This window comes from Numida meleagris, chromosome 13 (assembly GCF_002078875.1).
Source record: "Numida meleagris isolate 19003 breed g44 Domestic line chromosome 13, NumMel1.0, whole genome shotgun sequence".
NCBI lineage: Eukaryota > Metazoa > Chordata > Aves > Galliformes > Numididae > Numida > Numida meleagris.
The window spans coordinates 8,996,310-9,024,209 of NC_034421.1; the positions used below are offsets into that span (position 1 = coordinate 8,996,310).

The 27,900-nt window shown below is 45.9% G+C and overlaps 1 protein-coding gene and 1 non-coding gene across 3 annotated transcripts; both read left to right on the forward strand.

Annotated features, from left to right (window-relative positions):
- Nucleotides 1,815-1,896, forward strand: TRNAL-AAG. Its single transcript has one exon. It is a non-coding gene; the product is annotated as a tRNA-Leu (tRNA).
- POLR3E (RNA polymerase III subunit E) lies at nucleotides 1,965-27,831 on the forward strand. Of its 2 annotated transcripts, XM_021412077.1 has the most exons (21): nucleotides 1,965-2,107; nucleotides 4,998-5,078; nucleotides 5,880-5,930; nucleotides 7,175-7,252; nucleotides 8,080-8,195; nucleotides 9,213-9,295; nucleotides 10,002-10,109; nucleotides 10,566-10,615; nucleotides 10,902-11,021; nucleotides 11,486-11,571; nucleotides 12,604-12,648; nucleotides 12,733-12,824; nucleotides 13,565-13,685; nucleotides 15,255-15,336; nucleotides 17,543-17,602; nucleotides 18,538-18,695; nucleotides 18,983-19,047; nucleotides 20,410-20,906; nucleotides 24,227-24,304; nucleotides 25,241-25,354; nucleotides 27,456-27,831. In XM_021412077.1, the coding sequence occupies exons 2-21, from the start codon at nucleotides 5,043-5,045 to the stop codon at nucleotides 27,510-27,512; spliced, it is 2,097 nt and encodes a 698-aa protein (XP_021267752.1). In that variant the 5' UTR covers nucleotides 1,965-2,107; nucleotides 4,998-5,042; the 3' UTR covers nucleotides 27,513-27,831. The 2 variants fall into 2 exon arrangements, with proteins under 2 accessions (XP_021267752.1, XP_021267753.1); XM_021412078.1 differs by lacking the exon at nucleotides 27,456-27,831 and having other exon boundaries at nucleotides 24,213-24,304.

Consider the following 27,900-nt stretch of genomic DNA (forward strand, 5'->3'; position numbering starts at 1 on the left):
TTCCAAAGTTCATTCTTTCTCTCACAAACTTCCAGAAATTGTGTGTTGTTTTCCCTATTCAGTCCCTGCTTTCATGCACTTCCAGTGGTCAGAAATAGCTGGGAGGGTGTCACCAGATGTTGTAACAAGGAAATCTGTGTTTTCTTCAAGAAAGGCAGAAGGGTGATGTGCTGTTCTCTTTGTGCTCGGTTACTCTGCAGTGTCTGTAACTAACGCACGATCAGATGTAAGCACTGAAGTGCTCCTTTGCTGCAGACCCATCCGTATGCCTCAGTCTTGAGAAAAGAATGGAAATATTTGGCCTGGATGATATGAGGAGGGAGAGTTTTTTGTGACAGGTGCAGTATCTTATGATGTACTGTCATCCTGAGTATGGTTTGTTCCCCTTTCTCTTCAAGAATAAACTCACAGGACCCTTTTAAGCTGTTAAAACTGGAGTCTTTGTATTGCTTTTGCCTTTTTGCTTTTTTGCCTTTGTATTGCTTCAATGGGAAAGGCTTAAACTATGTGGCTACAATAGGTTATACAATATGAAATTGTTTTCCAGGATACCTTGAAAGAGCGGAACAACAAAGCCCTGGGGGGCTTCTTCACTCCGTTCTTACTGAGATGGAAAATGCGAATTTTGGCCCAGCAAGACTAGTGTTGGGCAACTGACACAGAGGTGGTGGAAGGCGCATCAGTCAGAACTCATGGAGACAGCCAGCGTGCTATGAGGACACCAACTGTTACCCAGTCATGGTCAGTGGGACTGACGTGGATCTCACTCTTCTCCCTACAGACTTCATTCCCTTCTGAGAGCAGCATGGCAGCCGAGACACACGTAGTGTAGGGGAGCTGAATCGGGACTTCCCACCTGCATTGTAGAAGGGAGGATTTGGCTCTGGCCCTGGGCTGGATTGCAGCGCTGAGTCAGGCTGGTTGCAGGGTAAGCACAGAGGTCTGCCCTTGGGGACCTGAACACCACGGGGTGAGGTCCTTGATTTGGGCATCATTAACTCAAGGGGTGGGACCTTGCTCTCCTTGCCCAACTCCTGAGTCGATGTAATGCAAAGCAATGTAATGAGGCAGGTGGCCTGAGTCTTCCGGAAACTTTAATTTGGAAAAAGTCCTGTCGTTATCACCTTGCAGTGGTGGCGAGGATCCCGTGCACAACTCCATGCCTGTGCTGCTAGGCCTTGGGGAAGGGACCTCGGTGCTGCGCTGAGCATAGCTGCAGGCTCGGGGCAGGGTCAGGCCTGGCAGTGGGGACAAGTGGGGACATGGGGACAGGTGCTCCAGGAGCAGCTGATGGGCTGTGGCTGCAGGAGGCAGCAGCACTCTCACTGCCCTGCTTGTGTGGGCTGCTGTAACACAGAGTTGGGCTTCAGCAGGGCTCGGCAGCCTTTAACCCTAGAGAAGGCGCAGTTGTTCTCAAACGTGATGACCCTTTGGCTCTGGGAGCGGGGTACCGGGGCTGATGGGGACGGTTGCTGCCAGCGCCCACCCGGCCCTGCATGTCCCTGCCCTGCGCAGGAGCTGCACCGCTGCGCTCACAGAGCAACTTGCAGTCCCCGCGCTGCCACAAGCAAGTGGGAAGAAAAACAGCGAAGTTAACATGAAGTCTGTTTTCTGACTCTTCAACCGAGTTTTAGCTTTGCCACAGAGAACTGAAATGCGTGTTACGCTTTGCCGGACATGCGGACGCAGCTCCCGCAGGCGCCCACGTGGCAGTTACTGCAGCGCGGCCTCGGCCCCAAGACGAACACAGGGCAGCTTAGTGCCAGCGCGGCGGTGCGTAGGGAAAGAGGGTGCCGAAGGACCATTCGCATCACGGTAGCGTGGCCGAGCGGTCTAAGGCGCTGGATTAAGGCTCCAGTCTCTTCGGGGGCGTGGGTTCGAATCCCACCGCTGCCAGCCATTGTTTTTTGTCTTCCGCTCCGCCGTTGTCGCAGCGCCCCCTGGCGGCCTCGCACCGCCGCGCCGGGAGAGCATTGTGGGTAGGAGGAGGGCCGCGGCCCCACGTGCCGGCCGCAGTGACACCGACATGGCCGCCGCCTGAGCGCCGCCCGCCGCGCACCGCCACCGGGGTCCGGCGGCCCCGCTGTCTGCGCGGCCCCTCCGCCAGGTGAGAGGCTGCGGTGCCCCTCTTGCCGCTTTCGGGGCTGCGCGGGAGCGGGGTACGGCGGGGGCTGGAGGGGGCGCGGCCTGGGCTGTGGCACTCTGCCTGCCGCGGGGGGCGGTGGGCGCGCGGAGCAGGTGAGGGGCGGCGGGGCGCTGACAGGAGCCGCCGGGCGGGCTCTGAGGGAACGGGCGGGGGTCCGGCCCGGGCCCGGCGCCTCGGCTCCTCAGCATTGTGCCGAGGCTGCCCGGCGGCCCCGCGCCTCCCGCCTGCCAGGCGCGGCTCTCCCGGCACAGGAGGCCTCCGGTGCTCCTGCGTGGCGGGGTTCCCGCACGGCGCGGGGCGGCCCGGCGTGATGCGAGGGACGGAAGAGGCGGCCGCGCTTAGCGCCTCATCTCCTCAGCCCCGGCGGGAGCTCCGGCGGCATCGCCTCACGCGGTGCGCGGGGACCTCCGGATGACTGTGCAAAGCTTCAGCCGGGCACGGCGCGGAGAAAACAGCGCAGAATTGGGTCAGCACCGCTGTTACCGCGAACGTTTGGAGCGTGCTTGGGCTCCTTTTCAGCTGTGCTTCGCAGAACGCCACGAGGCAGCCTGGCGCTGCTGGGGACAGCCCTGGGAGGGGTCGGGCCGGAGGGCATCGGGGCAGGGAGCGGCGGCTCCTGGCTGCACGCTGGCACCGCGTCGTGAGGTACAGGGAACGTTCCAAGTGTCGGTGTTGGCGTTTGGGGTCCGTTACAGGCAGACACACGCAGGTGTCGGTGCTGGGCCGGTTGTGCAGGCCTCACGCAGAGTTGCATGCACTTGTCTTGCTCACAGCCGTGTTCACTTGTGCTGTAGTGGTGCCCAAACGCCATTCGAGGCTCAACCTGAGAGGAAAGATTCAGTTATTCCCTTGCAGTTTTACACTTCTTTGACCACAGTATTTTTCCTGATTGATTCTCAATTGATGATGCTAAGGGCAGTGGGTGGGTGGTTACAGCAGCCCAGCCTTGGTCATGCTGAGAAGATCTGTATCTCCTGCCCTTCTGCGGTGTGCAGAGGTTTAGTGACTCATTCTAATAACTTGCACTAGCGCAGGAAAGTCCCTCTATGAAGAAAGAAATTTTGCCAAAAGAAAACATGGAACAAATGCTCTGGTGGCCATGCTTGATATCTCCTAGTGCTTACTTCCATTCTTCCATTCCTGTGGGGCTCATTTCTATATGTGCCATACATACATGCACTCTGCAGATGCAGAGTTATGTCTGCATGTCTTCAGTGGAAACTTCATTCTGAATAGAGGATTCCTTGCATGAATATTGTGAGTTTTTTGGGACACGCTGCTTCCTGTTGTAGACCTGTCTTTCTGGTACTCCAATGAAAGCACCTGCAGTCATTCTTTACCCTTAAATGATCAAGAAAAATTGTAATCTTTGTGATCTGACATTTTCTATAAGTACTGAGCTGGATTCCTAAGGAGATCTTACGTAAAATAAGGAGAACAGCGTTGGATGAGGGATGAGAAACCAGGTCCTTCGGGTTGGGTTTCTCTTTCTCACCTTGGCCCAGGAAATCTGAATTTCTGTTCGGAAAAGTGAAATAACCTCCTCAGGAGAGAAGGAGCAGGTGAGCATGCAGCCGGCCCTTGGGCTGTCAGCAGGAGCAAGTTCCCCATCCCCGTGTGGGGTGAGGACGGAGGGCTCAGGCTCATGGCTTCCACCTCTGGGGTCTGCCATGTGCACACCTGCTGAGTGTGCTCCCAGTGCCGGCTCTGTTCTGAATGAAGGCTCCATTTTGTGGCAAGCTGTCAGCTTGCTGTACTGAGCACCTGGGAGGTACAGCGGGGAGCACAGAGCTGGAGCCAACACATCTCACTGCTTGAGGAGAACGGGGCCATGGGTGTGCTTCTGGGAGCTACAGAGTACCCAGTGGTGTTTGAGTTTCAGTGACACGTTTCTTGATTAACTGTATATTAACGTGATGATTTGAGAAACTCATACTTGTGTTGAAATATACTGGGATGGTTAAGTAGTGAATTGTGTACTTGAAAAAAATCAGCACAGTTAGAGTTGTAGCGTGGATGCTTCTGCCTCTCACAAACCTCTGTCACTTGCTGCCCCTTCCTCTCTGTAGGAGGCCCAGCAAAGAGGCGAGTGTATGTCAGAGGTGAGAGTAAGATCTGTTGAAGCAAGCTCAGTTGTTCTCGTTGTTTTGAAAGGTCTGACAGAAGCTGGGGAGTGTGTCTTAGAGCTGCCATTTTGGAAGACAGAAGAGCAGTAGGTCTGTGCGCAGCCAGGAGCCAAGGCTGCCGTACGTTACATAGCTGGAGGCAGGGCCAGCATGCTGCAGGTGTAAATGCTCTCTGGTCCTGAGCACAGGGCTAACACAGGCTTTTTGCTTCCCCCAGCTCTTAAGCTGGAAGTTTTCTCCATTTCTACTTTCGAGGAAATTTTTTTGGGAAGGAAGGGAAGCTGGTGAGCTACATGGCACCATCCTTAGTGACGGTGACAAGTGCTGAGACTATTTTGGAGCTTGGGCATGCTGGCTGCAGAGCCAGCTGCTGCCGGGGTGCAGTAGTCACACAGGGTAGGAAGGATATGCTTCATGCAAGTACTGAAGGCCTGTCCTTCCCTCTGCAGGACTCTGGTTTAGTGCTCTCTCTTATGCTGGCTTTCATCAAAGTTACAGGAACTTAATTACCTTTGAGACTCTTGTTTGTTTTTGGAGTTGGTGGCAGTTGGTAGAGATGGTGAGGTGTGAGGGACCGTGTTGTGCCAACACATACACTCCTTCACAACACACAGTGAGCGGATTGCCACTGTAAGGAAAGTAGTGTACTTGAACAAATACTCAAGGCTCCATGTTGTACGTGGCACAGCTGTAGTGACTCATATGACGTATCTGTTTTCTTTCAGATTGTGCCAAGGAATAAGTGAAGGAAAAACTTTTTGTATCCTAGCATGGCAAATGAAGAAGATGATCCAATTATACAAGAGGTAAAAGTGCTTTGTGACAGCAGTGATTCTGTGTGGGTTTTTTTGTGTTATTCAAGTTCTGTTCCATTGTTCCAATTATAATTTTGATGAATTCGTATTTGTTACACATGAAGCTAAAACGGTTTCATGTCTTTTGCTAAAAACATGCAGTTGTACTCCAATTCTGGACTTCCTTAAAGATTTGTTACGTCCCAAGCAGTAGCCCAGTATCCCATGTATGAATTCATGCACCAGAGATATGAACAAGGACAAGCTTGTGAGGGTTTAACAGAAGTGTCTCAAAAGGTACCTAAAATGGAAATGTCTGCTTGTGATATTCACGACACATCTGTGGATTTTAGATGTCAGTGGTAAAATGCTCGTATTAAATCAGATTTGGCATGTGGATGTGTTTTGTCCAGCTTAGAAAGTTTTCATGACAAAATACGAGCAAGGAAGTTATCTTCCAGTCATGCTGCCAAAGAGAGAACATCCTCTTCTTTCTCAGATTGTGGTAATAGATTCACTTCAGCCCCACAGACAAAAAAATTCTGGTTTCGTTTCAGAGACAAAAATACGCAGCACTATCTCCTGCCTCATCATAGTTTTTCTGTTTTTTCTTCTCCAAGAGGCCAGCTGCTGAATTAGAAGTCAAAATCAGCAGAGAGGAGACCTTTACCAAGAGTCATGAGTGAGCTTTATATACAGTTCATAATTAAAAGCAAAAATTGACAGTATTTGAGCTCCAGGGATTGTACTTAGGTCTGAGGCTGCATCTATCGTAATTGTTATCTGATGAAAGTTGTCTGTGTTGCTTTTTAGATTGATGTGTTCCTGGCCAGAAGTCTGCTGGAGAAGTTGTATCTGTTTCAGGTATTCCAGTTAGCTTTTATTTAGTGAAAATTCGTTTAAAATAAATTGGAAGAGCAATAACTTTATTTACCTCTTACAGGGCACAGGCAAACCTGTATGGGTCTCAGTTGAAACATTTAGTATTAAATTGTTTGTAAGAGAGGAGTGATTGTTTATGGCATTGACTTGTCATTAAATCACTCCCTGTAACCACCTTCAAGAAGTTATTTTAGTAGATAATATCTTTATTGTAGTTTGGATAAACCTGCAGTCTCTTGGCTGTTTTCTGCCATCACTGATTTCTGTCACCATTACTGAGCAAACATTTATTTAGGACTGGTCCTATTTAAGACAACGCCATCAAAATTCATAATTAGTGTCTGAGTCATCAGAAGAGACCTCTTATGTCATAGAGATAAAACTGATGAGTGATTAAAGGTGGAAGTATGTTGGGAATTTGAAGGTCTGTTTCCCATTCCGTTCACTGAATTTCTCTCATCATTTTATCTTTGTGGTTCGCTTTTTCCCATCTGCAAAAGGGGAAGTCTTTTGAGGCTGATGGATGAAATATTCGTTATAAGCCGGTGGTGCTCACTGGCATAGCCTCTTGTCCAGGCCTTCTGCCCAGCACGTGCTGCAGAGAGCAGCTGGAGGCAGCCAGACATGCTGGTACCAGCTGTGAAGCTTTGTGTCTCTGTTTCAAGTATGAGCACTGCTTCGTGAGGGGGTTGCTGTGGGTGTTCGGGACAATGGCAGCTCTGAGCAGGCTGCTGCCTGGCTGGAAGACTTCATCTGGGCACCACACTGTCCTCTCAGCATTCCCAAATAGTTCAGAACAGAGGATCACGTGGACTATGTCCTGTAGGCTAACAATACTGGTGGAAACCCACATGTATTTTAGTTTTAGATGAATAAACCTCTAGAGAGGTAATATCAGTGAATGGGTTTTCATGGCTTCTATCACTTCCTTTTTCTGCTGGACTAATGTGTAGTACTGTTTTCCTGTCCTGTAGCACAGAGTGATGTGTTGGAGGCAGGAAATGGAGAAGAGTGTAGTTCCAGGAGCAGAGGACTGAGGGGAAAGCTTTCTAGAGCATGCTCCAAAATCTGATGACTCACGAGATTAGAAAAGTCATTTACTGAGGTCTTGTAACCATCTGGAAAGTGGCTTTACATGTGAGGAGGCAGGACAAGATAAAATTAATTTCTGTGAAGTTCTTTGGTCTTTAAATTAAGAATTCTTATGAAATTGATGTGTTTTCCAGTATCCAATTCGTCCAGCTTCCATGACGTACGATGATGTTACGCATTTATCAGCAAAGATAAAACCAAAGCAGCAAAAGGTTGGTCATCATTTGAGTCCAGGCTGTGAAAGTTGTTTTGTGCTGTCTGGGATGTGCTTCAGACCATTACACTGTGCTGCTGAGCTGTTTGTGGGACCAGATCTCTGTGCCTGGGGGGATAGGGAGTCTTTCATTGTAACTCTACAGGAGAGCTTAAAAGAAGAATGCTTTATTAAGAAAGGAATTAAAGTCACAATGGAAAAAAAAAACACTGTAAAACAAGAATCATTCAGGAAAGTCTGGCTACTATTATTCAGTCTGTACAAGATTGATTTAAAAGGCTTTCGCAATGTTTAGAAGAGGGTTGAGGTTTGAAAGCATGCTTTGTCTTTCAGTCCTTGTGTGTCTTGATTCTTCTCTTGCCTTGCTATGAACCCTCAACGGTCCTTTTTGAAAGTGGTGGGGTGGTGTAGGTAGCGAAAGTGCAACCAAAGCCAGAATGATTGCACTTGCCTGCAGATGTGTACCAGACCTGTAGCTGTGATTTAAAAATGCCTCATGTTAAAAAAAAAAAACAACAAAAAAAACACAAATAGGTCTGTGATACCAGGATTTTTTTCTGGGAAATAGTTGAGGAGAGTGCTTATGTGAACTTTGGAGTTAGGGTGTATGTTGTGTTAAGGATTTTTTTTATTTGAATTAGCAGATGTTTATGTTTTTAAGCCCTGTGCAGACTTAGAAATCTACCATCACAACCAGGGACTGGTCACTAGTTCAGTTTATAAGGAAGATGAAGGGGGAAAAAAGGTGATGGCTGTAATATATGAAGTTTCATTGATTCATTTGGGGCTCTGCCATGATAATTATCTGCCTTTCTCATTATTTAGGTTGAACTGGAAATGGCCATTGACACTTTGAATCCAAACTACTGTCGCAGCAAAGGAGAACAGATTGCTCTCAATGTGGATGGCACTTGTACAGATGAAACAAGTACCTATTCCTCGTAGGTGTCCTGTTTGCTTTCATTTGTTTCTGTGGTAGGCAGAGATACATGTATGTCCACCAGGACCGTGTCCATCCACACATCTCTTAAATACCTCCAGGAATGAGGACTCTTCCACTTCCCTCTGCAGTCCATTCCAATGCTTCGCCACCCTCTCTGTGAAGAAATTCTTCCTGATATCCAATCTAAACCTCTCTGGCCCAACTTGAGACTGTTTCCTTGTGTCCTGTCACTTGCCACCTGAGGAAAGAGACCGACACCTCCTCACTGCAGCCTCCTTTCAGGCAGTTGTAGAGAGCGATGAGGTCTCCCCTCAGCCTTCTTTTCTCCAGACTAAACAACCCCAATTCCGTCAGTCATTCCTCCTAATCTTGTTTTGTAGTCTCTCCCCAGCTTTATTGCTCTTCTCTGCACACACTCAGTCAAGTCAAGTCAATCTCCTTCCTGTAATGAGGGGTCCAAAACTGAATGCAGTGCTCAAGGTGTGCCCTCACCAGTGCTGTGTGCAAGGGATCAATCACTTTCCAGTCCTGCTGGCCACACTATTTCTGATGCAGACTAGGATGCCATTAGCCTTCTTGGCCACCTGGGTACGCTTCTGGCTCATGGTAGCTGGCTGCTGACAAGCACAGCACGCTCAGGTCCTTCTCAGTGGGGCAGCTTTCCAGCCACTCTGCCCCAAGCCCGTACCCCTGCGTGGGTTGTTAATGACCCAGCACTTACCCTTAGTTAATGTCATGTGATTGGGCCTGGCCCATCGATCTAGGTCCCTCAGCGGAGCCTTCCTGACCTCAAGCAGATCAACAGTCTTGCCTTACTTGATGTTGCGTGCAAACTTAGTGAGAGTGCACTCAATGCTCTCATCCATATTGTCAATTAAAATGTTAAACAAAACTAGCCTCAGTATTTAAAGCATTTGCTGATCAACCATTTTGGGAATTGGCGATTTCAGGCCTTTTAACATCTGTATGCCACATTGCCTGTAGAATATAATCTTACAGCTTTCTCTGTTTGCAGGAAGCTGATGGACAAACAAACTTTCTGCTCTTCGCAAGCTGCGAGTAATGTTTCCCGCTATGCAGCTGCTGTTTATAGAAAAGGTGACTTTGTTTTGTTACCCCTCACATCAGTGAAACATGTGAATTTCTGGGTTAAATAAGAGCTGTTTGTTCTGTGTTTTCAATACCATAGGCTATTGTTTAATTGATGCTTTTCTAAATAAAGTGAAAGCTTTCCTTATGGGTGTCCCTGGAGTCCTTGAGGAGCTCCAGCAAAGTTTTTAATAATGTAGCAGGGCGCTGTAGGTTTGTAGGTGCCGCCAAGATCTTAATAGTCCACGATGGCCTGAAACATACATTTGCCATAAAAATTTATGTTTCTTACTTACATTGTGTTATTATCTCTGTCTAGAGATGGCTGTTTTATTTGCCTGTTCAACACTTCCTGCCCCTCTCTTGTTTCCTACTGTCACTGCAGAGTTTTGATTTGAGGATCGTTGTAGATTGCCTACAGGTGATGTCTGTTTTACTAGTAGTGTCCTGTAAGATAGGTCAGATCTGAGCCAAAATGGGGCTCTCTGTAAGATCTGGCTCCAACATTAAAAAAGAAGGTAACAGGAATAGGTCTTGATTTTTCATACTCCTTTGAAATTCCATGCACTGGTTGAATCACTTAATCCCTTTTTACTGTATGAAATACTTGTGTTCTCTGGAAGCTGTGCCATTGCAGAGGTAGCGAGATGATGAAAGTGCTGTCTCTGTGCACTGGAAAATAATACTTTTAACCAATATCAATTCTCCTTTTTAGGTGAACTTCACTTGACTCCACTGCACGGAATTCTTCAGCTGAGGCCAAGTTTCACCTACTTGGACAAAGCTGATGCAAAACACCGCGAAAGAGAAGCTGCGAATGAAGGTAAGTGCTGCATGAGTTGTGTTTCCTTTTGAGAGGTGGGATACAAGTTCTCTCTATAATTTTATTCAAAGATGTTTAATATAACAACGAACTGATTATAAACCATTTCCAAACCATTATAAACCAGATTTTCTCTCTGATCTTATTGTTAGTGTAGTTGCATCAAGATTTTTGTGGACAAGGTGTAGAGGACTGGCAGTGAGATAGGAGACAGCGGGTAGTGTCAAAGGGCAGCAGCAGAAAGTGCCACCACAGCCACTGAAAAGCAGCAGTGCAAAGTTCATGGGAGCAGTTTCTCCTATTACAGGAGTAGTGTGGTACTGTCATATGCTGCATAGTTTAGCAAGCTCTAGTTCCTAGTTCTGCCTTCTTCCAGAGTAGGCCTCCAAACAGTTACAGATTGGCTCTGGTTGTTTTATTGCAGTGCTGGTTTTATCCTGTTATGTTTTTTGGCAGGTGGTGATTCATCCCAGGATGAAGCTGAAGATGACGTTAAACAAATTACTGTATGTCCAGATTTCCTTTTTGTGATAGTTCAGGCAACAGTTTACAAGAAAGCATGACAATTCACACCCAAATAAATGTACAGGAAACCTCATCTGGTTCTGGTGACCTTGGGCTTGGGAGGGGAAGCAAGGAAGGATTTGCAGTTGTTGCACAAGAGTAAAGATAGCACTGACAGTAAGGGTTGATTAATTTGAGCTGGGACCCCTAGCTTCTGTTCTCATTGTGCCAGAGAGGTAATGGAGGTGTTTTCTTTCGAGTGTATTTAATGATGCCCAAATCTTCTAGGTCCGGTTCTCCCGCCCTGAGACTGAACAAGCTCGTCAAAGACGTGTTCAGTCCTATGAATTCCTGCAGAAGAGACAAGCGGAAGAGCACTGGGTTCATCTACATTATTATGGCTTGAAGGTAAGCGTGGGGCCTGATGGCTCAGTCAAGTTAAATCTGGGTACGTGGGAATCAGAATCATCAGAAGACAGTGAAGAAAAGTTGATCTGTAGGCTTGAAGTGACCCTGCAGTGCTGTGTGCCTCGGCCATCGGATAGCGCTTTGGGGTCTCCGTACTGGAAATGGTTTAAAATTGAGAACTGGACAAATTTAAAGCAGGGGGTGTCTAAGTCCAAGAATCGCTCAGGTCTTAGCTTTGTAAAACAGCAAGGGAAGCCAGTCAGTTAAGTGTCATATCAACTGAAATGTTTGCACATCACATCTGCATCAGTCAGATGTGATGTGCAACAGTAGAGCATCAGTCAGGGGGATGGAGTGCTTGAATAGCGCTGTAAGGACAGAGCAGTCAGTTTGGAATAAGGAGTCTATCTGAAATTTTGCTTTCAGAATGTGGCAGTGACTTGTGCTTTTCTCCATATCTCCAGGATAGCCGTTCAGAACACGAGCGCCAGTATTTATTCAGCCAAGGTCACAGCCTCGCTGAGAATACAGAATTAATAAAATCTCCCAGGTAAACGTTTGATGGTTTTCTAGAGAAGGTACAATAATTTCTTGGGATTGTTTTTCGAGTAATAAGCAGGTATATTCTTGTAAAATCTTATCTTTGATACTGATACTGCTATCCATGGTTGAAGTTGAATTGCATAAAAAATAGAGACAAAATGGTCTTCAATTGCTTTCTGTGTTTCCTTGTGCTCTGAGATAAAAAGCAGTTGCTTCCATTTGAGATTGTAGCCTTGTGTGTGTTATTACAACCCAGCATTATTGAGACTGCAGATACTGTAAAGGAGAAGAAAAACAAAAGCTCCTTCAGATTAAAATAAATGAAAACTCTAAAACCAATGACTTCTGTTGTTAGAAACTCTTACAAAACTTTACTTTGGTGATTTTTAAGGGACATCTGCTACTACTTGAAACTTGTTTGGTTTTGTTTCTTGCTGACTGCAGACATGTATAGGAATCTTCCCATGGTGCAGACAGTAATAATGCTTTGCTGTAAACTGATAGAACCATGGCCCAAGTAGTAGGAAGGTGGCAGGCTGCCTCTCTCTTTCATGGTGTGGATGTGTTTTTGTAACGTTTCACATCTCAGTGGAGCAGTGCCAGGTGTTCTGAGAAGTCTCTTGGATTTGATTCTTTCCTCACATACACTGGCAGTTATGTTGGCAGTGCTGACTTTTTGCTTATTGCAGGCCTAACTGCAGGACTTCATGTGGCCCCACTTACTGCTGTGTCAAAGCACCATGTTTAATGCATTCACTCTTGCAGTTCTTCTGTTTGGACACAGGAGTGTACAGAAGAGCTAGGATTCTGACTCTCGTCTGTCTCACACTTTTTCTTTGAACAGATGAATGTCAGTAGCTTTCACTAGCACTGAACTTGTGGGGGAAGACGGGAAAGGAAAGGGGAGGGCTCTCTTTTCAGGCTGGTGTTTGTTTTGTAGATTCTAATAAGTAGAATTGCTTTAAGCAAAAACTAACTGTACTTAAACCTGGGAAATCTCAAGACAAACATTATAAGGATGTGTTTTCTTTTCTTGTAGTGAATATTTAATGATGCTGATGCCTCCAAGCGTAGAGGAAGAGAAGTAAGTGTACAGAATGTTCAACACTGACATTGTCTGGATGCTTTTTCATGAGCTGTAACTCATGAAGCTGTTGTTTATTTGCAGTGACAAACCAGTGGCTCCAAGCAATGTGCTTTCTATGGCCCAGCTGAGAACGTTACCCCTTGCTGATCAAATTAAGATCCTGATGAAGAATGGTTTGTAGTCCATTTGCACTTTATTTGTGACTTCTAATCGTCTCAGATGAAATACCTTTCCTAATAGTACCAGTTCTATCACTTCCAGACAGCGTCTGGATCTCTGATCCTGTGAAGCATTCAGAAGCTGAGCATTTGCTTGAGAAGGCTGAGAGTGCTCTTCGGGGAAGAGAAGAGCAGTAGGCAGGGCTGACAGCTGCTCTGTGTGTTTGCAGTCCACTCACTCTTAGAATAATTTATAATCTGATGATAACGTTCAGAATGCATTCATTTCTGCAGTTATCTCCTGGAATGTGGGGTCCAAGTATGACTTAAAAGGGGAAGGTTAATGCAACAAGCTGCACTTTGGCATTTTCTTCCCTTGAAAGTTTTCAGTAATGTATGTTATATTCTCTCTTCAGTTACCACCTAATGAGAGCAAATCCTGAGAACCTTAGGAGCTTGCTGTCTTGTCAGGTGTCTCCATTTCCAAATATTGCTAAACGAGTAGGTTTTTTTTTTTAATCCATGCATTAATTTAAGGCCAGTTAAGTTAATTAACTTTGTTTCAACATGAACGTGTATTTTTTGAACAGATACTGAGTGTGAGTACTAAAATCTAGGGTTTGAATTTTTTCCCCCTCAGATATAGCTGTGGCCTGGAATTTCAACATAAACATGAATCGCAATATCCTAGAATTAACAGTCTGTATTCTGCGTACTGAGAAACCCCTTCACCTGATGTTTCTTTTGCCTTTCAGTGAAGGTGATGCCATTTGCAAATCTAATGAGTTTGCTAGGCTCGGGGACCGACTCTACGGCAGTTCTCCGCTGCATACAGCAGGTGGCGATGCTGGTGCAGGGAAACTGGGTGGTGAAGAGGTATGCCTTGTCTTTGTTGCTGAGATGTGGTTTTCTGCTCTAAGGAGAGAATTAGAACAATGGATTTTATGCAGTCATCTTCACGGTGTAGCTGTGTTCTCAATTCACAGTGCTGTGAAATGCTCATTTAACATTCTGTGCTTTGTTCTGCTGTAGGATATTAAAAATTCAAACAGATGATGGTAGATGCCTGCACAGCCATACCCAGCCCAGCTAGAATTATGGTGGAGCCGTGATGTAATCTGTATTTGCATTTGAGCTGTCAGATATTCATTGTCTTCACTCGTATTCTTTTGTGTGGGGACATTCCTGAATCCTTTCGGATATTAATGTCAAATATAAATGCATAAAATGAAACCATCCCAACCCAGAGTATTTCTTAGCTAAATTCAGTCAGAGAAAGATCTTTGTGCAGTCTCTTTGCAGTTCAGCAATGGATGCTGCTCTTGTCAGCTGAAAGCATTACCTGCCTTCTACAGCCTAGTTTTACCTGTCATAAAATGGCATGACGTGTGGGGTACCAAGTGTACTGCATGAAATGGATGCTGTGTCGTTCTCCTGTTTATAGGATAAGGCATCCCCCTGGGAGTTAAGTCTGAAGAGCAGTGTGATTTTTTTTTTCACCTGGGTGGAGCATTGCATGCAAAGAATTACAGTGTGTGGAGTTCTCTGCACTAAGATGTGTGGCACCAGTTACCGGCCCGTCTGTTAGCAGGATGCTTCAGCTGTTGTGATACAGGCCTGTGCTGGCTGTGTGAATCGCTTCAGTCCTTGCTGTCCCTCCAGTCATTCCAGAAGGAAGCTGGGTGCAAATCAGAAGTGTTTTGGCACTCAGGGTGTTTTTGTGTTGTGTGTGATTCTTTGCTGTTTGACTGAGGAGTCTGTGTGCATCTGTAGATGTAGCCTGTTCGGGATGGTTGCGCACAGAGCGGTGCCTGCACACATCAGAGCTTTAATGAAGAGGCAACCCATTCTGTAGGCTGAGTAGGATCAGGATCCGTGAGCCTGGGTTGCCTCAAGGCTTTTTGGAGTCTGTGGAAATGAATGCCATCGAGTTGTCTTGCAAGCAGACTGGGACACCAGGGTGGTGCTAGTCCTGAGCCTGATTGGTTTGAGCATGAGATCTTACAGCATTATTCTCTTTGTGATCGTTGGGAAGGAATTAAAAAGAAAAAAGAACAACAACAAAAACTCATTCCTATAGATCAGCGTTTTGGCTAAATGCTACCTTGAAGGCTAACGTTAGTCTCAGCATTTCTTAGAATCGTGTTGGTCTTGTTTACACTGATGCAAGGGAGGAAAGGCTTTGCAAGAACAAAGCAGAGCTTGTACCTGTGTTGCACGCATCTACTAGTCACCAGGCCGGGCTTTGCTGGTGTAAGCACTTCTTGTACTAGTGTAATTGAAGCAGAGTAATTACACTAATATTAGTTCCTTTAATGAAAGCGATGCTTTGGATAAAGGTGTAATGTAACTGCTGAGCAGGGAACACGTTTGTTATGTTAATTTTCACCAATGCCGTATATTGAAGAACCAAGTAACTAATCTGTTTTCCTTTTTAATTAACAGTGATGTTCTCTACCCAAAAGACACTTCCAGCCCACACAGTGGAGTCCCTGCAGAAGTGCTTTGTAGAGGGAGAGACTTTGTTGTAAGTACAAAAGAGTTTGTTGTTTCTAAAGGAAGATATTGTTGAAGTTTGCCTGGGAGCTGTGGCATTGCAAAACTTGGTTTCACGTCCGCCACTGCTGCAATAAGATGTTTGCTCCAGAGGAATTATTTGCGCCGTAACCCTGATGGTGGTGTTAAAAGTCTGGCATGGGAGTGTTTGTGTGGATTGACATTGTGGCTGTCTGATAAATTCAGATTGCTGGTCATTAACAGTAGGTGGAATTCATCCCTTTGTAACAAAACTTGTAGAGCCGCTATCACATAGCCTGCACAATGCGGGGCTTACAGCGAAGCCAGGGCTGGATAACGAAGTGCTTGTTTCTCCAGATACATTTCCATGGGCTCAGGACTGCAAGGTCTCAGGAGGGCACTGTGGCTAAGCCTTGTGCTCCCGGAGCATGCACTGTTGATCTTTAAAAAGGATTTTATTCCCCAGAGCTGCTAATCAGTGAAAGGACTTTGTTCCTGAGCACCTTCTGTGGGCGGCAGCTGCGTGTGGAAGTTGAAATGAACACAGGTCTCGTAAACATGCATGTAACCACAGCGAGGAGGAACAACTTCTGTTTTGTGTTTATTTTTGCTAACCACGGAAAGAATTAAGTTCCTGGGTTCTTCCTAAGTTCATATCCAGTTTATGGCTTTTGCCTCATTGAAAAGAAATTAACGAGTGCATTGCTTCCATGTTTTTCAGTTAGACCTGAGTGTTCCCCTTGTTTGTAAAGTCTGTTTATGAGATCTAGCTCTGAACAGGGGCATAATGTGCGAGAGACCTTGAGGATATGGCAGTACTAGTGTAAGATAAAACTGATGGTGATTGAAACTGACTTTTTTATTGTGTCCTGATATCTGCCCGCGACACTGCCATATAGAGATCTGGAATCAGGTGTGACCTGGTGACATTAGTCTTTAGGACACAGCAGATTAGGTGACACGTCATGTGTAAAGTTCTAGGGACCAGAAATTATTATGCTTGGTTAATTAAGTGCTAATGCGTAGCAATTAAAATGTAAGGATAAAGCGTTTAAGAAGAGTAGAAGGTATTTTACCCTTATTTTAAATACTCTAAAAGACCAATAGCAACTTTAATGTTCAGTTGTTCTCTGCTGTCCTTTTGATGGAGATGAAGTAATTTCTGTCTTTTCTCAAAGATGCTGTTTTTTTTCTCAGATTCTTACTTAATAATTTCAGAGTTCTAGTTGAGAATAAAGTGCCTAATGAGAAATGACTGCCTCAGAGTTGTGTGCAAGGAGAGATGACAGATCTGTTTTCTTTAGGCAGCAGCATCTTGTCCTTTAAAACAGAAATGCCTTGTGCTGTAAGGTGAGCGTGGTGATTTTGTGAGTTTGTAGAAAGAAAGGAGCTGAGTGAGAGAGAAGGATGTATGGATGGTGTCGAAGCACAAGGAGAAATTGACAGTAATGAGAATTTGAGTTCTTTGCAATGTTATTAGTAAACATATCTGAAGGGAGATTGTAATCTATTTAAATGGAGATGAAAGGAAATCAAAGGTTATTTTCAGACAGTGGTAGTTCTGCTGAAGTCCTCATGTCCCTGTTAGGCTGCTCTCAGCAGCTGCCTCGCTGTATGTTAGGCCTTGGGAGCTGCTCAGCAGAGCACCTGGCTTTTCTGTTAACTGGAGACAAATACATGAGTGAGTGGCCATCGTGGCATGACTGTAAGTGACTGTGGTGCTGTGCATTGAAAAAGGCAACAGACACTTTCTAGGAGGCTGTGAGCTGCAGAAATGCAACAGTCAGCAGCTTCCACAGGCACTGCACTCAAAGAAGTCAAAGCAGAGTTTCTTTAGGCTGGTGAACAAGTGTGCTTAAGCTGAGCGTGAGGTGTGACTCCTGCAGTTCCAGGATCACCACAGTAGAAGGTTTTTTTTTTTTTTTTGGAAGCTAAATAAGGTTTGAGAGATTCTTTATAGCTTCTCTAGTCAAAGGTTCACCAAGGCAAACCATGAACTCTCAAAGCTTTTTATACTGTGCACAGCCATTTGAGCAAGGAATAGGCCAGAACGTGCTTTTCTACTGCTTGTGTGAGCATCACCTGCTTCCATGTTCTTGAAAGGAGTAGAGTCTCCATTTTTCTGGTAATGTCATTGGAAAGTGTTATTTCTATGACTTCGCTAAGGCAGCTCCTAAATATAGTTAACTGGGTTTTCTCTTTTGTTTCCTTCCTAGATGTGGAAGTTCACACAAGACCGCTGGGTTGTACGGAAGGAAGTGGCAGCAGTTACAAAAGTGAGTGACTTCTTCCTAACACAGAGGTTGGTGCTAACTGTGGGCATTGTCTGCAGGTTGGTGACAGGTGCTGCTGCAAGCCTTTTCTTTCAGGTTCACGGTGTCTGCATTACTGCTGACTTGCAGTGTTGCTAACCAAGGCATACCTTCACTTTGGAACAGGTATAGATACTCTTTACAGAATTATTTCGAGCAGCTCCCACAATTACAATTCCACAGGACGTGACTGTCCTTGCAGCTGTGCCACTGGAATGCATCTTTGTCCCCTCTTTGTTTTGGTGGAAAGCTGAACATCCTTTGAATTAAGCTTACAACGCACCAAAGTAGATGAGAACTCATATCCACACTACTCTGCTTTTGCAGAGTGTGTTACAGAAGCCCAGCACTTCTGGTGGCATTTGCCAAAACCACCAGTATTGAATAAAAGCTTTAAAACAAGTCAGGCACCTGGGTATTCTGTCAGAAGGAAAAAAAAAACATTTGTTTGAAATGAAATGAAATGATAGAACACAAATCAGTTGATGTACAGAGTAGCTACTTTTGGAATTTAAGATCCAGTGCTGCTTAAAAGCTGTGCATGTGTAGGTGCAGCATGTCTGACCTGGAGCTCTAGACTAAGATTGAAGTTGTAGGACATGCTTCTCTACACAACAGTCTTTTCATCTCAGTGAGTAAACTCCCTTTTCTTTACAAAACATGTCATGAGCTATTTGACTCTCAGCTGATTAATCACTGCTCTCTGAAGCTTTAACATTGTGTGAAGGCGCCGGTGTTGCAGAGGATAAATATCTCTGACTGACTTAGGCATGTGGGAGTGCCCCATGTACACCAAATCAGTCCTGCTCGTCCTGCTGTGTGGAGCAGTGCTCATTGTTTCATGGCTGCAGATACCCTATGTAAATTGACTTCTGTATCATTTTTCCTTTTTCTTTTAGCTTTGCCCTGAAGATGTGAAGGACTTCCTAGAGCACATGTCTGTGGCAAGAATAAACAAAGGTTGGGAGTTCATGCTCCCTTATGATGAAGACTTTGTTAAGAAGCATCCAGATATAGTTCAGAGGCAGCGTATGCTGTGGATGGGCATTCAGGCCAAGTAAATGACTTGCTTTATTTTGGGGAGTAAGCTAAAAATGGAGGATGATCTAGTGCAAAGTTTCTGTGGACACTGACAGATAATTTGATGTCTATTGCCTGTAAGGCTTACCCCTCTCAGAGATGTGGTTGGATAGGGATTCTGTCAATGCATTGTTCAAGTCATTCCTTCTCTTTGGCTTCCCAAGGACAGCTTTCTAGAAATTAAATGTTCTGGCTAATAGTTAAAGCTGGTGTGGCTGCAGGCAAACATAACAGAAACAGTACTGGTATGTTTTTGTATTTCAGATTAGAAAAAGTCTATAATCTTGTAAAGGAGCACTTGACACCAAAGAAACAAGAGACACAATCAGGTAAGTTGAACTGTTTGGATCATCTTGAAGCACATGCATCTCTGTCTCTGTATTTCTGGGTGATATTTTGTTGTTTCCCTCTGTTTTTGAATGTGGTATGGACTGGTCTTGTTCTGTCTGATATTAACCCTTTCTTGTAATTTCTTCTGCATTATTTGAGACAACTCAGTCTTTGCTAACATCAGTAATGTTAGTGATGACACAAGCTTACTGTAGCAGAGCATGGGAGGATTCCTTGGTGCTGGGGACTCTATTTGATAGTGTAAAACCAGCTGGATATGTTAACTACTTCCTCATTTAAGGCAGCTACTGTGGCGTAATGGTGTAAGCAGCTCCTTTGTTGAGGACAGGGCCAGAGCACAGGTGCTTCTTATTTGGTTCTCAGGCTGACATGCATGAAGTTGAGTCATTCCCTTTTCAGTTCCAAATGAATCAGGGTGGGATTTTTTATTTCTCCTGATCTGCTGTGGGCTCTGTGGTGTGGTTGAGGGCTAAACAGTTAATGAGGAATGTATTTGCGGGGGGAGAGGGGGACTGGCTGTAAGGAGGTGTGAGGTTTTATCTTTGACATCCTTCTCCACCATGGATGTCAGGGAGAATATTAAAGTAGCTGTTCTATAATCCTAAAAGGTTGTGAAAACCTGAGATTCCAGAGAGTTTTAACCAGGCATTTGGCTCACTGCCAGACACTGGAGCCAGTGAGGAGTATAAGCAGAACTGACAAATGTGCATATAAATCCATTTCAATACCATGTGTTTGATCTGCTTGGAAGAATTAGGTGCTGGGTTATTTGGAGAGAATTAGTGGGCCTAACAGTAGAAAAGGTAACAGCATGAGTGCTGTGTGGGCTTTTGCCTTACATGCAGCATTCCTTCCTATGGGATTGAGACTGAGTTTCTCTTTTGCCAGCGCATACTTTTCTTTTGCCTTTGGGTTGAGGTGCAGGATTGCATGGGAAAGGATTCCCTTCTGCCCCTTTCTCCCCAGCACTGAGTAATAGTACTTGAAGTGTCTTAAGATTTCCGTACTGTGCACCCCCTGCACAGCTCTAGCTGTTGGACAAATGCATTTTGTCTTTGCTTCAGATTCCTTGACTGGAAGACCTTTCCACAAGCATCTGGCTTACAGTTATCAACATGCTTATCTTAACTGTTTTTTTTCCTTTTTTTTTTTTTTTTAATGTTAAGTTATAGTAGTGGGGAGGGAAGTAAAACCTAACCAATAAACCAGGCTTATGCCTAAGGTTCCACAAGCAATGTTGTTTCCTGGCTTTGTTTCACTCTGAGCCATTCAAGCAACATTCTGCAGAACTGGAGTCCTGTTGATGGTGGGATTTTATGCTACGTTTCATTTCTTACCAGGCCATCCAGTGCTGGTTTCTGGGGAGCAAAGAGTCAACATGGCGAAAGCAAAAGTCAAGCAGAACTATGGGCAGCTGGAGAATGAGTTCCAGAAGCAAAAGGCAGAACTGAAATCAAACGACACTTCATCTAAGATGGATGTTTCCAATATCCACATTAAAGAGGAGCCTGTGAGTGACGAGGAGCCCATGGACACCTCTGTGTACGAGGGCCTGAACAACGGCATCGTCAACGGCCTCCACGCAGAGGAGGACTCCACGGACTCCTTAAACGGCCACTTGCCTGGAGGCTGCAGCGATCGGGTAGCCCAAGAACTGAAGGCATTTGTGTCCTCAACATTTAAGAAACAATTTGTGCTCACCTTGAGCGAGCTTAAACGGTTGTTTAACCTTCATTTAGCCAGTCTGCCTCCAGGACATACATTGTTCAGTGGCATTTCAGACAAAATGTTACAGGACATGGTGTTAGACATTGGCTGCAAACAGATTTTGGTGCCTGTAAGTATTTATTTTTTTTTCCTTTTGGCATACTTTGGGGGGGAGGTAGGGGAACAGTTAAACATCTGAGCTGTGAAATGTTTGTACCCTGGTCTGGACTGGAGGAACACTTGTACTCTGATTGCTGGGTCTCTTGAAGGTGTTGAAGTCTTGTCTGCCTTTCTGCTTCTGGCTGGCCCTGTGCTCTGCTTTCTGCCCTTGTGGTGTGCTTATAGTTGTCCCTGGGGCTCCTTTTCCACCTCTGGGCTGTTGGGCTGCAGGGACTCATTGTACCTGCTTGCTCCCGTTTCAGTAACTTAAGCTGGGGCAGCCCCATCAGCCTGCTTTGAGGTGCACAGCACCTTGCAGGGATGCTGCTGGGAGAAAGATGATGGCTGCTGCCTGGAACTGGTGGGGCACACCCAGCAGAGCTCTCTGGGAAGCAGCAAACCATATCTGCAGAGTTCTGTTGGTCACTCCTTTTCCTTTTGGACTGTTCAGGGGCGTCTTTGTTTGCCTTTAAGGAAATTACATGTGTGATTGCGTGAGTCAGAGCCAGCAGATTGCTTAGGAAAGAAAAGGGAATTTGACATCATGGGAAATAGCCTATTAAGGAAAATAATTTCACAAGACATCTGGTAGTGCTGATCGGTTTGCAACTAGCAGGAGCTTGGGAGTCAGGTGCCATTAGTGAGAGAGGCGAAGAGACATGAGCTGCTTGGGAGAGCAGAGAGCAGGCAGGCTGGAGAGAGCCTGGAGCATGGGAGGTGTAGCAACCCTTGTTCCTTCACCGGGCTTCAAGGAGGCAGAAGTAACGTGTTCAGTGGTGTGCAAAGTACGTCCCGTGGCACCTGGAACCGAGTGGCAGACATGAGATGCCACACGGGTGGCCACTGCTTGTCATGCTTTCTGCTTTCTCTCCTGACAGCTTCCAGGTCCCCGGGTGATGCTTGCCTGGAGCTGTCTGTTAGTGCTGGAAAGACTCTCATTGCCCGTGGCATAGGGCATACGCATTTGCCATGCTGAAGTCATCGCTGCTATATTAATTGAGTCTAGGACTTGTTTGCTGGAGACTGCTGTATGTTTTGGTTCTGCTGATCTAGAACTTATTGCAGAATTTGACATCTTCTGCAGCAGCCTGCATAAGCCTGTACTGCAGTCAGGAATGTAAGTCAGCCCCCAGGCCTCTGCCTCGTGCTGTGGGCTGGCTGTGCCTTTCGCATGAGCTCGTACGCTTTGCGCTCTTTCATTGTTTCTCCTGGACAATTTCTCTTGAACCCACTGAAGCTGCCTGAGCTCCTTGGGAGCCTGGAGGGATGTTTTGCCTGATTCTGTTGTTACTCATTAGTTTTCTGTAATTGAAACTGCTTTGGTGATAAAAATCAATGATCTGAGGTAATTAAAGTGATGTTCTATGGGGGGCGAAGACACTCTTGGCTTTCACATTGCTCTGTTATAGAGAATGTGTTGCTGAAAACAGCAGTGGAAACCTTAACTGGTGGAGTGTAGGATTTATTTATAAAGCTGAACAGCTGCATCTGAGGTACCAGATAAATGGTGCTCGTGGGGCCTCAGAAGGCGCTCCAGCTGCAAACAGGGGCTGCCTGCAGGGTGCTGCGCTTTGCTTGTGCTTTGTAGGCAGTGACGGCAGCGAGCAGGCTGCCCTGGCAGTTTGTGGAGCGAGGCAGAAACGGGGAGGCTCTGTGTGCTCTCCCAAATAACACTGTGTTGGCTGGGCAGCAGTTCCCTCGCCGAGGGCTGGCAGTGCAGCTGTGCTCAGCACGTGGCCGAGGCAGCAGCTAGTGCTCATGTCTGTGCTGAGCAGCCTCCCCCAGGCGCTGCTCCTGCGGCCCTGCATTGCCTGTCCTGCTGCAGCTCGTCAGGAGAGAGGCTGACATGTATGGTGTTATCTGTGCTGAATGAAAGCACAGGAGACTGTTCCTCTGACTGTGGCATGTCCTCATGAGAGGAGGAGCAGATCGGGTGTCATCGGCCCAACAAACCTGAACCCTGGCTCTAAAACAAGTGCGCAGCCCTGCTATATACCAGCTGTTTGCATCAAGGTGGAACCAGAGCTGCTGATCCCAGCAGGCAGCTCCTGCTGGACACAGCTCTTCCCTTTGCCAAGAGATCAGAGGCAGCCCGAGAGGAAGGGCTGAGCTATCCCTTTGCAGTGCGGTCCTTCGGTGTAGTGCAGAAGGCTGGGAAGAAAGGTGGGGGGTGTACTGCAGTGAGCAGCCGCAGCAGTCAGGCTGGCCTGTTGGCTTTGTGTGGAGGATTGATTGAGGTTGGCAGGGTGGTGGTTAGCAAGGAATGAATGGCTGGTGACAGATAGGAAGGCACACGTCAGGAGGGGGTTGTATCCAGCACTGCTTGTTAGTCATTGCTCCAAGGGAAAGCGTTAAGGCAAATGGACATCATTTTATTTTTGTAGGAGTTTGGAACAGTTATATTCCTTCCTGCATGCAGAGGCACAAGGCCTCTGTCTCAGAAAAAACAAGTGGTGTTCCTCTAGCTTGGCTTCTGGTGGGGACAAAAACCTCTTCAGTTTGGGAGCCTGAAATGTGCAGGTGTGTGGTTCACTCTCCAGGAGTCCTGTGGGCTGCTCCGAACAGAGGTCACACGTGCAGTGGAAGTGCAGTGCTTGTCGGTCACACTGGCTTGGGATTAGCAAAGCAAATACATTTAGGTTAGAGTCTGTCTAAATGTCTCAAATGTCTAAAACTTGCCACTGGAGACTTAAAAACCTCCAGAAAACCCTGCAGTGCACTTCATGCTTAATTGAATTATCCTTTGGGAAGTCTGGAGACACAAGCTGCTGGCAGGAACTATCTGTACATCGTGCCATGAGATACTGTCCATGGTCCACACCCTGAGATTGTCATGGCATGTGGTGGTTGTCCTCCCTCCAAGTCCCCATTCAACATCACGGCGTCCCCTCGTGCAGCTCTGACGTAGTTGTTGATGTGCCCATGGCACCACTGGCCATCACTCCAGTGTGACCAGAAGCATCACTAAAATGCCGTTGGGCATGCCAAGCACACATTGGGCTGCCAGAGCACTCATCCTATTCCCCAGGCAATGTTTACCCCCTCACTCGGGGTCTGGGTGCTGCAGGATCACCCAGAAGAGCAGGTTTGGTGGGGTTTGTGTTTCTGTTGCAGGCACAGGGCTGCCACGGCACAGTCACCTCCCTGAACATGGGGTGGGAGAGAAGCACTTCTCATTAGGTGGCCACAACATTTTGATTCAGTAATAGGTGTCAGGGGATACTGTATCATAGAATCATTAAGTAGAACTCATTAAATAGATAGTTATTTTTAACAGCCTCTTGTTCTCAGTTTCCTCCACAGACTGCTGCTTCACCAGATGAGCTAAAGGTTTATGCACTTTGGGAAGCCGGTGACGTTTATGATCAGGTAAAGACAAAAATAAATGACAGTCCCAAATACATTGTTACTGAGGATTTGGCATTGCTTCACTCTGTGTTTCTGGAAGTGGTACAGCAGGCAGTTTTTTCACCTTTCCGTAAGGAAGGCTCCAGGTTTTGATACCAGCCAGCTTCAGGCTGAGAGGAAGCTCTCAGACCATGGGGTGATTATCACCATATCAGGACCAGGTGGTGTGGACAGAAACTGAGACGTTGGTGACTGACTCAGTGGAGTGTAAATAATAGTAATTGTATGAAGAGAAAGGATTCTACGAAGCAGGTCTTAGGCTGGGATCCAGTCAAATTATTTTTCTTTTTTTGCTAATGGTAATGCAGTGGTAATGCAGTGTTAACCAGTGGTTGTATGATGATGATGGGACCTGGTGTATCTGTTTATATCTAGAACAGGAAATGATTGCAGCATATGTGAGCATCTCCTGAGTTTTATTTGTATCATAGTAAATGAAGTGGAAGGAAAGGCAGCCTAACAAAACGTAGATGGACAATGAATGTAACTGCTGTGTCCGTGACCTAAATAAATGTTTATAGGAAAGTCTCAAGCATTGTTCTAGAGAATAAGCAGCATCCGACCTCCTGGCTCGGGCAGACCACATGAGCTGTCTGGGAAGTGTGTGAGAGGAATATGTCATAGCCCCTTCTTTAGTATGGTTTTGTACCTGTGGAGGTGCCCGGGGTCACAGGACGGGGCAGATCTGCCCCTGAGGAACGGAGAGATCCCTGCAGAGCCCTAAAATAATGGGGGGAGACCTAATGAGAGCAGGTTGAAATGGGAGTTTCAGGGTTACGAAGCAAGAATACTCTAATGCAGCTCAGTGAATGTTTTGTACAGACTAATGCACGTGTAGTTTTGTTCTACAGAAAGCTAAAAATAATTCTTTTTGTATTAATAACTTTTCTTCTAAAGCATCGCCAAGTTTTGCTTGAAATTTTTTCGAAAAATTATCGAGTGCGCAGAAATGTCATTCAGAATCAGCTGAGTCAAGAACTAAACAAGCAGGAGGTGGATAGAGTGTTAAAGGTAAGTGTCTGCTCAGCTGGGGTTTGGATCCAGTTAATGCATGAATTTTTAACGCTTTGGTTTAACGGAAGGATCGTGTATTGCTGTGAGTTGACAAGTGATCGTGATGCTAGAACAGTCGCTGTGGGAATGCAGGTGGGGCTTGTTTTTCAGCCTGTTTTCTTCAACACTCATCTCATTCTACCTTCCTTCCCTCCAAAGAGCAGTGATTTTGACACCCCTGTTATTTGGTGTTATTGCAGCAAATCTTTGTTCTTCATCTTGGACCAGTAGGGAAAAGAGCACAGTAAATGTCATACTTCAGAGTTATATTTAAATAATGTGAAGTTAAGCATTAAGGCAGGGGGAACGTTCTGAGTTTACTTAGCTGCCTGCTGTTGTTTCATGCTGAAGAACACAGGTGCCACATGTTCAGAAGGAAATGCATTATGTTCTATAGTACTGAAAGCAGTGTAGCGAGCAAAACCCCAACCAAAACAAGCACAGAGTCCTACTTAGTGCATCTCATAGTGAATGTTTGAATCCTTTCATCTCTGTCTTTGAAGATGAACTATTTACTTTCTAAACAAGTTTAAAGTATGAAGTACGGACCTCGCAGGCCATAATTGACAAAGGAGAAAGCCACCAGCTAATGTGGTGCTTTAATCACTGTTGCTGGGCCTTTGCTCACTGTCACCCACTTCAATGAGACAAGTGCTTAAGTACTTTATTACACCGGGATCTGTAAGCAGAATAATAACCTGCTTGAAAAATTACAGATCTGTTGCTGTGATAGTAAGCAAACTGGTCTTGCTTGAAGGAGCCTGGTCTTAGTATTAAAATAAGCTGAGACGTTTCTGCCTGCTACGCAGCGTTGGGTTTGGCCTGCCTGTGCTGGGAGGCTCGTCAGGCTCAAATAGCAGCTCTCTGGGGATGTCTAGATAATGCACTGGCATTCGTTTGCAGTGGTGTTGATGTTTAACAAATAAACTATTTCTGGGAAAGAAGAATAGTTGTCCCTAACAAAACAGGTCCTGCTTTTATAAAATGTAAGTCACTGCACAGTCAGCCTTGTGTTGTGTCACTTTGTCTTGAATATATTTGTCACAGAAGCATGTGAAACTTTCATTGTTTCTGAAGTAAACATTGAAAGTATGATTTAATGAAGTAGGAGGATTTGCTGGCTTCTTTAAACTATGAGAGATTTGATTCCACTTTGAATGAAATAGCATTTGTTGGCTCTTGTTTCCCCATCTGCATGTGCTCCTGTTCTACACACGAAAGAGGAGACTTACAGGGAGTGTATTTTTGCATCTGCAGATCCAGAATGAAAACTCTCTTTTGAGCCTCTGCACTTAATTTCTTTGTAGAGTGTTTGGCTGTAACTCCCAAGAATTAAGAAAAAGTGATAGTTATTGATACTTTTTTTCACTTTTAATTTCCTCAGCATCAGTGCTGTAGTAGTACTTAAGCTCCTGTTAAATTACCTAAGTGGGAAGGTAGGAGCAGAAGGAGCTGTTAGCTTAGAACTCATGAGACTTGTCATTGATTTAATAAAAATAAGAAAAAGAACCACAAGAAACCCAACTTACTGAACTCCTTTGCTGTGGAGCTTACAGCTGTGAGTGTAGCAGACACAGTCAGAATACCTGAGTACAGTTCTGAGGTTTGACCCTTCCTTGCCATAGAAGATTGTTGAAAAGGCTCCAGCTAGGGGCTGCCTGCCTGCTTCTTCTGCTCCCTTCTGTCTGTTCACAGCTTCAGGCTGCAGTTACGCCGCAGTTCCTCTTGTTCTCACCTCTACTCAGCCTGTCCTAAGCTGCTGCACCATCCCTCCCATCTCCTCCTCCCCAAAACTTTGTTTTCCTGCTGCCATCCCATTGTGTATCCTCCCTGTGCTCTCAGCCTTTCCCCTCTGTCTGCTGTCTTAAGCTTCAGGGCTGAGATAACCTGCAGCTCTGGCTCTCATTAGTGCACTGGAGGGATGAACTGATCACGTTTGCGGTTGCAAAGCCCAGTCACGGTTCCCAGCGGGGCACACCTCGCAGTGTGTAGTCCCCGTGGTTTGGAAACACAGGGCAGTGCTGCAGGCACTGATGGGCTCTCTCCCTTTCCTCCCCAGGACTGCTGTGTGAGCTATGGTGGAATGTGGTATCTTAAAGGGACTGTGCAGTCTTGACAGCAGCTGTGGCAGTTTCTGTGCTTCAAGTGCTCTCCGGGATGAAAGAGGAAACCTGCGGTGGGCGGCACAGACAGTAATGCTGTGGCCTCAGGAGTGTGGGGCAGGAGCTGACCTACTTTGGGGCATGTGGCATTGCAGACAGTCACTGACATCACAGCACACTCACACATACGTTTGCATGGCCGCCTGGGTGCAGAGAGCAACTAGGAAGACAACATGGGACCCTGTCTGCAGTTTGATTAATCTGGGATTTCTAATGTATTTTGCTTCTCCTTCTGTTTCCTTATAATAAAATAAAACCATATACTGACACAGACATGATGGAAAATCACGGTCTAATATTTTATTAGTAAGTGATACCAATAAATTAAATCTGTTTACAAAC

Bases quoted from the DNA above. Each gene is read 5' to 3' on its own strand.
- POLR3E (XM_021412077.1), top strand. From the start codon at position 5,043: ATGGCAAATGAAGAAGATGATCCAATTATACAAGAG. The intron at 9,296-10,001 runs GTGACTTTGTTT...TCTCCTTTTTAG, and splicing joins AGCTGCTGTTTATAGAAAAG to GTGAACTTCACTTGACTCCA. The intron at 11,572-12,603 runs GTAAACGTTTGA...CTTTTCTTGTAG, and splicing joins GAATTAATAAAATCTCCCAG to TGAATATTTAATGATGCTGA.